The sequence below is a fragment of the Venustampulla echinocandica genome, assembly GCF_003357145.1.
Source record: "Venustampulla echinocandica strain BP 5553 chromosome Unknown scaffold_16, whole genome shotgun sequence".
Classification (NCBI taxonomy): Eukaryota; Fungi; Ascomycota; class Leotiomycetes; order Helotiales; family Pleuroascaceae; genus Venustampulla; species Venustampulla echinocandica.
The window spans coordinates 260,125-273,989 of record NW_022474221.1 but is presented as its reverse complement, the minus strand read 5'-3'; the positions used below and the strand labels follow the sequence as shown (position 1 = coordinate 273,989).

Genomic DNA, 13,865 nt, shown 5'->3' with positions numbered 1-13,865 from the left:
ACTGGCAACATTCGTCTATAGAGCAACCAAAGCCATGCAACGTTATATTCCCCCGAGTAAGTGAGTGCGCATGGGTTATTATCTTGCTCCCATGCTCAACAGTCAAGAAGCTTGGCCCTACGAACTATCTATTAATACCAACCAATCTAGAGCTATAACTTACAATATAAATGGAAAAGAGATGTTTCAAATTCTAGGCACGGCGGCTACATTTAAAATCTGCAAACCCCTCCTAATCACGTTATCCCCCTAATCTATATTGTAACGAGAACGCATATCGATAGTCCTATAACTGGTGATAGTTGATGGATGAGCCTAGCTCTAATCGACCAGGCTAGTCATGGGCTCATGGAGGTAGCTACCCTATGCACGAACTGAATTGTAACGTCACAACCCTAAGGACAGAAAGGATAGCATAGACTTAGAGAAGAGAGACCGCGCATAACAAAAAATTAATAATATAATAAAGTGTTTTAAATAATATATTAACCACTTAACCTTATTCTGGAGCACCCACTTTGAAATGGTCGGGTTGAGAGTCATAGCCGGGCAGAACGTGATCGATGCTCTCGCATCTTTCAATCCTTCGCACCTAGCCCGCTGGTTTGTAATTGATCGGCGGCAGGAAAAGGTCTAGTTGCCGGATTCGAGAGCGTAGTAGCATTTTGCATCTATACCATAAACGCCTCCTGGCAAGGCGTTAGCGAAGATAGAGGGATAAATATCGTCTGCAATTCCTCGGAGTACGAGAACACCGAGATAATCCATAATCCATGCGCTATATTACTTAAATATGGTTTGCACTGGGAAGGATACATTTCAAAGCGATGACGGAAACGTGTCGCTCTCGAATATTGTAAGATACGGACTCTCGAGTCAGGACTGATATATTGGTCCAGAAGAGTGGAATGAAGATACCGGAGGCTGAACATATATTATCCATCCCAAAACACTAGGGGGAGAGCACGATGAATCTATTATCTATGAACGAGAGCAGATATGTGTATAATATCACCAACCGAGGATACTCTGCATTCTTTAACGGATATCGAAGGTCGACATAGAGACAAAAGGGTGCTGTATTTGGGATAGTCCAAAGGACATACACCTAGTGAGGCAATATTTGTACCGCATACAAAGGCAACGACGAAGATGACAGTGTGTTATTGTGGTATTAGATAGGCTTAACAGGGCGAGTTACCTAATATGTCTAGATGGGAAGTCAATTAAGGAGCTGGGCAGAGCTGAGTGCCGATGGGCTATTAGACTTAGATTCCAGGACATCCATGTTGGTAAGTGCACGGGGTGGGCAATGAAGTTGGAGCGAGCTAAGGAACTTGCAAAGCCGGTGAACCAGCCCAGTCGGGCAATCAGTTAATAGCAAAATTTGTCCTCCCTTCAAGTCAAGAACTTTTTATAGGAAATAGGGTTTTAAATAGGGTGATGACGCACGATAAATCGAATCTCAAACTTAGCGCAACCGTATACTTGCGAGACGCTTGGCACGAAGCCTTCTTTTATAATGTATCATTTGCTTATATAAATACTTATTAGATAGAATCGTCTATTCTGTCTTCTGAATCTTTTCGTACTTTTTAAACCTCCTCGCCAGTCTCCGTATCGTCGCAGCAAATTTTAATCTGATGGCCCTGACGTCCCATTGATCTGCCTCATCCATGGCAACGAACCTGCGCACCAACAAGTTGAAAATAAATCCAAAGGACAACGCCATTACTGTGCTTGTAAGAATAATCACATTATATGGCATGCTAAAATCAGGGGTCGGGAGAGGCAACAGCAGAGATGTTGTGCGTATCGAGACATCTCCAATAGTAATGACGGCTGGTGCGATGTCAAAACCGCGGTTCGCGTCTGGCGGATACTCGGTGTATCGCAAAATCGCCTTTTCGAAATCATAAGTCAGGACCAGTGTTGAGTTAGCAGGTATTAGAATTCGGACTTCGAGCTGGGTACCGCGTTTCCGGTCCAGAGCTGGACGATAGTACATCTCTTTGATAGTATCTTTGTCTTGGCCGTTGATCTTAGCTTTCAGGGTATGGAGATAGAGTTTCATAAACCAAGGGAGGGATTCCATGTAGACGAAGTCGACCGCATCGGTCGGGGATGGGTTTGTGAGAATGGCTTGGACACCTCCTCGTTCCTGGCCATATCCAATAAAGGACCGCTCAGCGTATAAGAGGGGTTGTGCCAAAGGTGCCTTCTCCGAAATTTCCTGCTGGGGCAGAACCATGTCGAAGTCTTTATCCGGGGAAAGCTGGAAACATCTCATGTACCCAGAAGAATCTTTTTCTTCTCGCGCCCCTTCAGAAGCATAGACCTCTCGCGCATGGGGCACGTTGATGCATACAGAGGGAGCGCCGTCATTCGCCAAGGGACAAGTTCCTCTGAGCGAATGACCGAAGATGTGAGAGAGGCTAAATTCCTCTTCTTGAGAAGCAGCATCAAGTGGAAAGCAGGTGTCGTCGGAATGGTAGGGTTTTGATGTATCGCACTTAAGCTCTTCCTGAGGGACGGGACGTGGAATTGGGTTATCTGTCATTAGTTAGCAAGCTTCGATTGACCCGTCAGCACCATTAAACCGACCTCTTGGGCGTTTAGATCGTTGGAGGTCTAGCACCATGTCGATTGTCTGGGTGATCTGGAGTTGGCAGTCATCCGCGCCAGGTGAGCAAATAGGGCGCACATCTATAGACATGCTTTGCCATGATGCATCGAACAGTTTATGGCCATCTAAGAGACTGGATATGCCGGCCTTCCCCTTACACGGTAGCAACTTTAAGAAAGGCGTCAAGTTCTCAGTGCAAACCACTTCCCTCGGGAGCGTCCCGTGAAGGAGATGGAGGTTCGAGAGTGTGGAATTCGAGTGATTTCCGCTGGGATGGAAGGACACAACAGGCCGCGTAGTTCTTGTAGAGTCGATGAAGTTCAGCGAGGCACAGAAGAGACCGGAAAGAGCATTTGTCAATGTCAGCCATCGTTGGTCGGCCCTGGAGGAGAGCGTATTAGCTACGTATCAATTTGTTCGTCGTGTCATGACACCTACTCGTCGTCCGTCTCCGCCTCTACCCACGCCCACAATTCCACGCCCGTTCCCCCTTCCCGTGCGCCGCCCCACGGCCGCGCTCCCCAATTCTCAGCATCCCATCTTCCCAGGCTAAATCTCAAATGCAATTCCCGTGTATTTGCATGCTGCAGAATCTGGCCCAACGACCTTGGGAAATATCTGAAGTTTTGCTGGTTAAAGGACGTCAAGCTAGTGTTGCTCTGGAAGTTGAACGAGGCGAGGAGGAGGGAAGGATGGAGAGGGCGAAGGAGGAGTTGCTCGTGGTAGTCGGAATGGGAATCGGCGAGCGCGGATATGGCGATGGTGGTGGCCAAGCTGCCAATGAGGAACAGTAGGGACAGTAGCATATCAAAAACCAGCAGGTTGGCGATGTTGATTGTGTGTTTCCGCTAGGCCTGTAATTGACGCGTGCCAGCCAGCGCCAGATTGTGGTCGTGCTATAAGGAGCGCATTAAAGAGGATAGTGTTATTAGTGCTGGCATCGCTGTTGTTGTCGTCAATGGAGGTTGGAGATATGCAGGACAGGGGTGACTGATAAATATTGGCCTCACAGCCTTACAGTACGAGTACAGCCTTACAGGCGCAATACTTTCACAGTTACAAGTTTACCTACCACCATCACCACTACTACAAACCACAACCTCTCCGCCTCCTCCACTCCCCAAACCACCAACCATGGCCGCAGAACAGAGGAAGCTGTTAGAACAGCTAATGGGTGCCGGAGCTTCCTCACGCGCCGCGCAACTCTCTATCACAGATCCCAAAGTCTGCCGCTCATTCCTGGTCGGGACATGTCCCCACGATCTCTTTACAAACACTAAGCAAGATCTTGGCCCCTGCCCAAAAGTGCATTCCGAACCTCTTAAGACTGAATACGACTCCGCGCCCCAAGCCGACAAGCAGAAATGGGGCTTTGAATACGATTATATGCGCGATCTTCAGAAATACATCGACGAGTGCAACCGCCGAATCGACGTAGCGCAACGGAGGCTAGAAAAGACGCCCGATGAGATACGGCAGACGAACGCCCTTCTAAAGCAAATTTCAGACCTCTCGAAGAGTATTGAGACTGGCTTAATGGAGATACAGGTCTTGGGGGAGCAGTCGGAAGTCTCCCGCGCATACGAGGAATTCTTTCGCATACGGCAGGCTATGCAAACAAAAGGGGACAAGGAACGCGAACTAAAGGCACTGTCAGATACTAGTGGGCCAAGTGGACATCAGAAACTCCAGGTGTGTGATGTATGTGGCGCATATCTAAGCCGACTGGACAATGATAGACGGCTGGCGGATCATTTCTATGGGAAGATGCATTTGGGCTATGCGCAAATGAGAAAGACATATGAGGCTTTTCCCAAGGAGCTTCGGGGAAGGAGCAGGCCGATGCTAGATGAAGGAGACCATAGCCCAGCTATCAGAGGTGGTTATGATGCCGGATATGATGGTGGCTTTGGAGGGCGAGGATTTGGTGGAAGGGGAGGTGCGAGAGGTGGTGGTTTTAGGGGAAGAGGAAGAGGGTTTAGGGGGGGGTGGTAAGGGCAAAGGTTCGGCGTTTACGGAAATCTTTAGAGGAGTTTATTGTATAGTAGGTACGCGGTTCTAAGTCAAACTGGAGGCGCCAACATATGGCTACAGAGTATTTTACGTACTATAATAAAAACTACATCACACCGTTCTAGCGTGGCTTGGAGCACTATTTCCACATCTATTGTGGTTTAGACGAACAGGTGGTAAGAACGGACCGAGGGGGGGATATGACAATAGAAAAGCTGTCGAGCTCTGCTACAAGGAACATGCCATGTTGAAAGAGACAATATTGCTGACGGAAGTTGTCGTTCAGGGACGGTCGGGGCTGTTCAAAAGGACAAGAGAAGGGGATGGAAAATAGGTCGCCTGCTGTACAGGTACATGTACAACGATTCGACTTCGGAAGATACACAACAATATTAGGAGGGTGGGCAGTGTCCCTTTAATGTAAATCGAGACTTAAAGAGCCGAAAGAAGCTGTACAAAGTACTTAGGTACGTAAGGTACCTATGTAGTCGGTAAGATGTACGAAGTAATATGATGACAGAGCAATCAGCAGTACTTCGTATACGCAATACTTTCTGTTCGTCTGGGCATTACACCTGGAACACGTGACTTTGTTTGTCGCACTCGTACTCGCAAAGTATAAAGCAGTTGCGTCCTCTCTCTCCCTCCCCACACCTTATAAAGTACGAAGTATATAGAATAGAAAGGCACCGTGTGCGACAACACACTCCTCCAGGCCAATCTGCGAATGGTGCATGAAAACATCCTCCCTGGCCATGGCGGCTCCTGAAGGAACGTCCTTTCAGCAACCTGTCTCACGCCAACTCTGTCGGTTAAGGCAACTCAAGTGCGACAACTGAGACCCTTGCTTTAATTGCTCGTCGCCGAGCTCCGAGGATATCCAGGGTGTCAATAGTTCAGGTGGGCATCGTCATGCACTTGACTACCTTCTATACTATGTGGGCAGCTTGAAGACTAATATTTTCCTGTAGATTAGAAGCAGTCCTAATTACCTCTCCGTACATGTGGTAGTGAACTGCTCACTCGTTAGACATTCCTGTGGACGGTCATTACTACACATCTTTAAATCAAGTAGAAACCCCGTTGTAACTGACTTTCACTTCTAGAGATCGCGTGAGAGTTGCTCAAAGGATCCGGCGACTAGTCTCAGCTGTTTTATATACCAAAAATCAGAAACTACCTACTACAGGCCTCTAGCATACATATGACTCCGACAACAATTCAGAATTCGCTGTTCCTCAACCAAGGCAAGGCGGACTAGGTGATGTCAGGGTCTATTTATGCAGTCCGCCCTGCTAGCACCTCAAATACCTCTAGTCCTAGTAGTATTATTGGAACTATTGGCATCTTTATCCTGCCAGGTCTCGATATGGTCAAGTCAGTGAGGATTCATCAATTGGATACACCTAGCGGAGTGGCGGAAGTGCGGTTCTCATATGATACACATTGAAGCCCAATATCGAAATTTTGGTGGCGGATGGTTGCTTCCGACTGGTTGGTATCTTGCAATTCGTATCAGCGTTGCGTAGCAATCTAACAAACATGGCAGATTTCTGTCCACGGTGGCCGGTCTCAATTAAGTGACTCAAATCCTCGTCTCTAGCAGATGGAAACATTTCGCCCAAGCAACGTGGATGACGGTAATAGTCTACCAGGCATTACAAATGCCGCGAAAGAATCTACGGCTTACCTCTCAACACTCTCCAACCTCTATCATCTATATCGTACTTTCTCTACCATACTCCAACACTACCCTAGCTCGGGAGGTAGGTGACTATCTAGTACCGTTGTACCCTATCCTAACCCGCACGGATGTAATTAGGTATATAACAATATCAATCTTTCTAATCAGAAATACTAGCGATCTATAAAGTCGCTATTATATATTTATAGCTAACTATCTATTAGGACTCAATTTGTTATCAGCCTCTCATAAAAGAGATGCTGTATACATAATAGCAGCGTTATCTTATGAATTTTAGGACCAACACATATCTAGCTTGGCTACATCTATTATTCCTCTTAATTCGGCACTCTACACAACAAGGGTTTCCGTGCTCGCACATGCAATTAATTCGATCTCCTGAGACGGCACTGGAGCTCTGGACTCTTAGGGTTAAAAATCAAGGTATCTGTGGGTTCACCTACATCTTAGTGCACCTTTTAATGGCCGCAGTCATCTTTGCTACAGAAGTATGTTTCAATCCCGACGAGACTTAAGTGTCGTAGCGTTGGTGAGCAAAACGTATTGCGAGCTTATCACGCGTTGGAAGAAGAGACGAATGCTAAACTAGCACCACTCAGTAGAGCAGAACATGAGAGCTACTCAAGGGGTTAGGATCTACTCAAGTTATTTTATACGGTAGTTCAGAGCTGACAATTTCACCAAGGCAGCCCGTTTTTGAGGCAAAGATGAAAGCAATCCTAATCGCGGTTGGATTCTTGTACTAGTTTCAAAGTAATTCTGAAGTCAAATCCGAGCAATTCACGTGAGAGTTTATCACTGATGTCGGCATCGAATTTTGTTGAGAGTTGATGGAATATATATAGACATGAAATTTTCGAATATATGCACAAAAGCTCTCGAGTTGTAGAGAAGTAAATGAAAGAAATGTGCTAGCCACTCCAAGCACTTGTCCAATATCGCAACTCAGCGCCTCGTCTCCAAACAATTCCTATCCCATTCTGTTGCTGTAGCCCTTTCCCCTCCCTGGCTAACGATACAACCATACCTTCTTACATTCCTAATCTATGTGAGTGTAGGTGTTGTCCAGCTAATATAGTTACTAGCCTTGACGTTCTGATCACTCTTATCAACAGATGTAGCATCGTTTCCTCCTTTCAAGAACTTGTTGATGAAGGCAGTTAGCTCTGGCTGTTGGGAGGACGGGAATTGACAATGGTTGTGGCCAGGAGTTTCGGAGAATCCCATTGCATCTGAACCAAATGCCTTGTAGATCTCTAGGCCGGCTCTCATGCATCCAGTGGTGGAAACTGGGCCGAGCCAGTCAATGTTATTCTCGATCACAAGGAGACCCCGTGGGACGGTCATGGCAGCAAGCATGTGGTGGTCGTGTGGCAGACTGGATGTCTTGGTGGCCCACTGGTCAAAGAGTGGAGAGAACCACGCATTCTCACCAATGATCTCGCCGGCGGTCTGGATGTTCTTTCCTGCGTTATGCTCCGAGTCGGAAATTCTCCAGCATGCTGCTCCACCTGAGCCTGATTCCTGGGGAATGGTGAGAGCGATACGGTCATCGAAAGCACCAACAATGAACGCTCCCTTTCCATTTCGGGAACAACCTGTCACCCCGATCCTCTTGATATCGATCTTGTTGGTAGTGTCCGCCTCGATGATATCCAAGATACGACTCACACCCCAAGCCCATGCAATGAGAGCGCCTGCATTGTGGTCCTTGCCATACAAATCAAAGAACATGCCCGTGCCATGACTGCCCTTGTTCTGTTGCGCCGCCATCTGATCGTTGTTGAAGTTGATGGTTGCGACACCTGCTGGAATCGGGATACTGGATCCTCCAATGGTGATAATGGCAGGTACTGCACCAGAAGCTCCACTGGGCATCTTCACGCTTGCCGAGAAAGAGATTGATTTCCCTGCATTCTTGACTGAGACGGAGATAGAGCTCGTGGAAACCGATCCTGTGACGCTTTCCGGCTTGCCTGGCAAAGTACCAAGCTCGTATTTTTGGAACATATCACTGATTTCTTTCTTTCGGCATGCCCAGTCTGCTTTTGTTGTGACCTTGGAACCGGCAGCAGTGGTAAATGGATCGGGGAGCTTTCCATCGGACGCGAAGGAGAACCCACTAGGCAGACCCGGACATGTTGCTTGACGCTCGAGGAGAGAATCAGACGATGTTGGAAACGCAAGGACAGGTGCCACGAGCAACAACGAGGAAAGAATGTACTTCATGATTACTAACTGGAAGATGAATGATGCCGGACTATTCGTTGTTCCTGAAGTAGGTTCCCCAGCCGTTCTTATATAGATATTTAAGCCATAAGAAGTATCTAAGTTCCAGGATCCATTACAACCAGGCCCCACAAAGATTGCCCTGTGGAGCCCTTCCGCGGAAGGATACAAGGAATTAAACGTCGTCTTCAGAATATTTTCCAGAACATAGCCTTTGCTCGGGCCAGTCATTTGGACATCGCACAAATTGCTTGCAGGGATGTGCATACCAATTCATCCCACAGGTTGATCCTCACTCGCTACTTTGTTCGGTAACATAAGGATATTATGGTAAATATAGATTGCCTCGATTGATTATTACTTACGTATTGCGACGCCAGGAGGCTTTTTCAGCGCATGTGGGCAACCGAATGTTTAATTCATCCCCGCATACATTTCTGGAAAATTTCCCGGCCAGAATACAACCTACTCTCACTATTGTACCTTGACGGCACTTCACGCGAAGAGGCTGTGCTGTCCCGGCTAACCTCTTGAAATATATATAGTCTTGGCCACCGCCCAGCCTTTCCTCTCTACAGCTGATTGACGGATTGATAATTGCGGGTGCAACATTTATTTAACCTTCAATCATAACGGAAATACATCATGGAGAACGCGCACGAGAGAGATAGGTGCCAAACACAGGCGTGTTAGTAGTGGTGGTGGAATGATCCACTTTAAAAATGTGAAGCACGATGTTACATTTAAAAGTTGAAGAATAATATATTGCGTGCGTACTCCGTAAGTTGCTGAGATGAGAAGGCTGGGGAAGCGGCTCCTTCCTTCAGTACGCCACCTTGCGAGTTAAGGGGAGTGCCCTACCTATCAAAAACGGGCTATAGTACAAGGAAACTACACAAGCTCCATGTTTGTCTACTGCATACTAACCCAAATGCTGTCCGTTACGCACAGTCAAGCCATCATGCCATTAATCCGCTGCGTTAAGTCCCCGGCTAAATTGCTAATAACCCCTTCAGGCAATACCCTTGTATATTTTATACTTTTGGTTCCGTCCGGCTACAGACGATATGACGAATGTGAGACCCGAGATACTATAAGCTCCTTTCCGAGCCGAATCTATTGATCCGGCTTAATCGATGTCACGATTAGCAGCGCTGGGGCTGTCTCTGCAATCTCTATGTACTTGAGACGCAACCCCCTCATCCTCAGTCGCGCTTCCCCGAGCGCACTGTGAAGATAATCCACGAATGAATACCGCTGTGTAGTTTTGTACTTTTGCCAGATTTGGCACTGTAGCCACCCACTTCTAATTTGATATAGAATCATAATGATAGTTTCATAGTCACGCGATCTACGCAACTCCTGACACTGTACTTGCTCTTTATCACTTCACTATTAAAATTACGCTACACTACGAAGTACTTCGTCGCCGCACTTGCATCTATGCTTCCATTTCGAGATCTAAATATTGTGGGTATTTGTTTAGTTTGTTATATTGTCCCTGTGACTAGCTCAAGTTATACTAGCAGGAAACCTTGGGAATCAATTTGCAATTTCCTAACTTTCTCAACTGGTATTATCCTACCGCGTTTTGACTCTAAAAGAGTATAGCAAGACAAAGCTCTAGCTATGGAAGTTGCTGATTTATCGATTCTGATTGGTTCTAACCTATCAAGTGAAGGCATATATAAACTTGAATTTGAGATCTCGTCCTGATGATAGACAAACTAGAAAGTTATGTGTCTAGGAAAGCCCGTCTATTGTTCTTCTTGCAACTGTCTGCCTATGTAACTGTGGCCTTGTTTATGTACCTCTCATCTCTTAATGGTTGTACTTTTTACTTGCTGATATTATGAAGGATTGCTATTATATGCGAGATATTTAACAGAAAGCGGCAACCTTCGTCATGAGACGGATAAGTATTGCATCTCCTCTTTCTTTCACGTAGCTTCCAGTTGATGCTGATATGAGTGCAACTTTGTTTCTTGATATTAGCTTTGGAGGGGAAAGTCCCCATCCCGCCGTAAACTTTACAAAGGCCACCAGTCATATAGCAGGCAGTGAGGAAAATTCACACGCGTCTTTTCTATACAGGTGACAGTATCCACCCTTCCTTTTTACCCGCAGCACTGGTACCAATTTTGGAAGGGCATCTCTATCCGGATCGGACGGTTATCGAGACAGCTCAATCCGTCCGCTGGATTTCTTGCTTTGCCGGTTACAACTTATAGCATGCTGGAACTGGTAAATGCTGCGCCTGCGTATTATTTCTTGCCACGATCACTGGAGAATGTAGGTAGTGGCCGAGAGCCGCGGCATATGTCCGGGCCGAAATTTTCTTCGAGAATAGGACGATGCCCTACGCTACGTACTCAAAAGCTCAAATTAGATCGGCGCATGATAAGGTACCGCATATGGCTGGTATCCAGGGCGTATATAGTCTGATCTAGAACCTCCTTGCCAAGAATCAACAGAACTTTCTATCGGTCGCATTCACGATCCAGTGTTGCCAAATGTCTGCATTCCAGCTATTCATTTCGGACATTTTATCTCCGCTCACAGGAGTTTCCCACTTGCACACTCTGCCTGTGGATATTGATATTATCCTAATACTCACAGGCTAGGCCCAGCACGCAAACCATCCAGTACTGGCTCCATTAGATTATTTCCCTGTGCAGGGGGGTGTTGCGAACGAATGGCGGGGTCGGATCTGGGGTAATTTATCCCCCCAGGTGTTCCAAGTACCCGCGATCGCCAGATAAAGGACTGCTCTTGAGTGTTTTCCCCGGAGAAACTTAGAAACAGGCTTGTAAGTGCTGGAGAAGGGTCTGGTGGGCGGTGTAATGGTCATTCTTTCATAGGGGTTAACGCGCGTAATAAGGCGTGGGATGCAGCCTTAAATCGTGGAATTGAGGTCCCACTACCGGCTCAGTTAGTTACCCCAATATGTGAGTTTATAAATACTTTCGGTTTCGCGGGCAACCCCAATACGCCGTTGTTGCTTATAACCTTACCACAGGCATTTTTTAAAGGAACCTAAGGAAGCCTAATTGTAAGGAATTATTTATTTTGGTGGAAATCTTTTAGAAAGGACTTATGTACTGAGGCTTGCTACAGTTAGGGCGTTGTGTTATAATAGGTAGGAACAATATTTTGTATAGGGTGGCTTCATAGCTGTGACCTATCTCTAGTGGACAAGATATGAGCTATTTCATGGGGAATTAAGGCAGTGACTGCTATACAAAGAGGTGATTTCGAAGAGCTCATACTTCATACTTCATGTAACATTGTGATCAAAGGTAGGCTTCGTCAGAAAATGAATTGGAAACTTGTCAAGTTGTAGTATGGCTTTGCTATAATTAAAAGGCTATTTTTCAAGATGGGAGAATTTATCAAAACGGTATATCACACATTAAACACCCGCAATGCTATCTATCGCCCTCATACTCCAAATCCTATGCTATTATTCTTAGGCTTCCTCTATATGCACCATGTAATTAGCCTGGAATCGTTAACTAATTATTATATCTTTGCAAATAAACCCTTTCCCGTTACGTGCTTTGTAACAGCGATACCGACTGCACCAAGAATAACCGCCGTGCCGCTAAAAATCGATGCTTCATGGAAACCTCCATATTTGGTGACAAGTGCACCATTGATGGGAGGTCCGATAAGTGCTGCAATTGAACAAACAGTCATTCCCATGCCGTAATAAGTTCCAATATTTTGCGGATTTGGAGCAAGTTGAACGAGGCAGACGGCCATGAGGGAGACTATTGCTCCTGAGCAGAAGCCATACAATGCCGCGAATACAATGAGCTCCGCATTTGTCTTCATCGATGGCCAGCAGAATATTAAGATACCAGTACTGAGAGCTGAGGCACAGAGCATGTTGAATCGGCCGAATTTGTCGGCCAGAATTCCCGGGATGGCCCGTCCGAAGAAGGAGGCGCCGTTTAAGATTGAAACAAGATAGGATGCAAGCTGAACGCTCATTCCCTCTCCAATGGCGAATGTTGGGAGGTAGAAGAACGGGATAAACATGCCCAGAAGCATTAGAAATACTGAAGCGATGGTAGTGTCGTACGGAACATCCTTGAAAGCTTCCGGCATGAAGAATTTTCCTTTCTTTGGCGGGAGTCTGGCTTTGATGGCAATGCAAGCCAGAGCCAAGACAGCTGCCATTATGAAGCCGCAGATGCGCACCGCCCAGCCAAATCCTATATGAGGTATCTGGAACATCCTACTAAGGGCTATTGGGAAGATGACTGCACCGACGGAGGATCCTGCAACTGAGATTCCCATTGCAGCACCGCGCTTCTTATTGAAGTACTGCCCCGTCGCTGCCATTGAGGGGCCGAGCACCATACCCATCGAAAGCCCTCCCAAGATCCCTTGGGCGAGCATAAATTGCCATAACTCTTTACAGATACTTGTCATCATGACAGAGAAGACATATAAAACCGCCGATGGCCACAGTACCTACAAGTGACAGGTTAGCCTCTATTCACAAATGCCGGTCATCGACGCCAAAACGGGAAGGGGGTTCGTACTTTTTCGCCATATCGATCGAACAACGGCCCGCTGAAAATACCAGTGGCAAAGAGAAAGAATAGCTGGATTGAGCCAATCCAGGAGACTGTGGAAGGACTCTCGTGGGAGAGCTGGTGGGTCATGTAATACTCTTGGAAAACGCCAAAGGCGTTTGCCATGCCGAATGTACTGAAGAGCGCGGCGGCAGCACCTAGGGCGACAGCCCAGCCTCTGCCCCCGCCTTCTGGGTAGGTTATCGCATCAGGGGGGGTTAATTCCAGAGAAGATTTTTCCACATCGCTCTCTAGCTCTGGGAAGGAATGAGTTTCAGGCTCCCTATGACTTGGGGACTGAGATGCCCGCGAACCCATGTCAGGTGATATGAAGGCGTAAACGATGGAATAGGCAGTTGAAAGCAATCCAAATTAGAGGAAACAGAAAGTCTTTTCGACGATGGGCCCAAAGCAGAGAAGGTGCAAGAAGCTGATAACGTTTGAAATGAAGAAAGGACTCTGGAAATGATATGGCTAGATTGGGGGTACAACTTGTTTATGTACAGTATATAAGGTAGGTATACGAAATCTCATATCTCGGGCGGCATTTCCACTTCCAAGCGTCAGGCGCAGTATGGGAGACGAGGAGGCTCATCATGGCCAAAGTGCAGGGCAAGTGACGCCGCAAAGGGGATTTGAAGAAAGGTTGTCGCAGTGCGAGGTATGAAAGGCCGGATTGTGGTACCGGTAGGTTGTTGTCGCTGCG

At 46.8% G+C, this 13,865-nt stretch overlaps 4 protein-coding genes across 4 annotated transcripts; 1 reads left to right on the top strand and 3 right to left on the bottom strand.

Moving 5' to 3' along the window:
• Positions 1–1,564: 1,564 nt before the first annotated feature.
• BP5553_10601 (Uncharacterized protein) lies at positions 1,565–3,432 on the bottom strand (the record flags this gene model as incomplete). Its single annotated transcript, XM_032019224.1, has 3 exons — positions 1,565–2,553; positions 2,605–3,008; positions 3,065–3,432. 3 exons carry the CDS (start codon positions 3,430–3,432, stop codon positions 1,565–1,567), a joined length of 1,761 nt encoding a protein of 586 aa, XP_031864664.1.
• A 328-nt stretch (positions 3,433–3,760) lies between these two features.
• Positions 3,761–4,621, top strand: BP5553_10600 (putative U1 snRNP protein; the record flags this gene model as incomplete). Its single annotated transcript, XM_032019223.1, has 1 exon — positions 3,761–4,621. The coding sequence occupies one exon, from the start codon at positions 3,761–3,763 to the stop codon at positions 4,619–4,621; it is 861 nt and encodes a 286-aa protein (XP_031864663.1).
• Positions 4,622–7,388: 2,767 nt separating this feature from the next.
• BP5553_10599 (Uncharacterized protein) lies at positions 7,389–8,804 on the bottom strand (the record flags this gene model as incomplete). The annotated part of the gene is made up of 1 exon (XM_032019222.1): positions 7,389–8,804. One exon carries the CDS (start codon positions 8,802–8,804, stop codon positions 7,389–7,391), a length of 1,416 nt encoding a protein of 471 aa, XP_031864662.1.
• Positions 8,805–12,095: 3,291 nt separating this feature from the next.
• Positions 12,096–13,477, bottom strand: BP5553_10598 (Uncharacterized protein; the record flags this gene model as incomplete). The annotated part of the gene is made up of 2 exons (XM_032019221.1): positions 12,096–13,055; positions 13,127–13,477. 2 exons carry the CDS (start codon positions 13,475–13,477, stop codon positions 12,096–12,098), a joined length of 1,311 nt encoding a protein of 436 aa, XP_031864661.1.
• Positions 13,478–13,865: the final 388 nt, after the last annotated feature.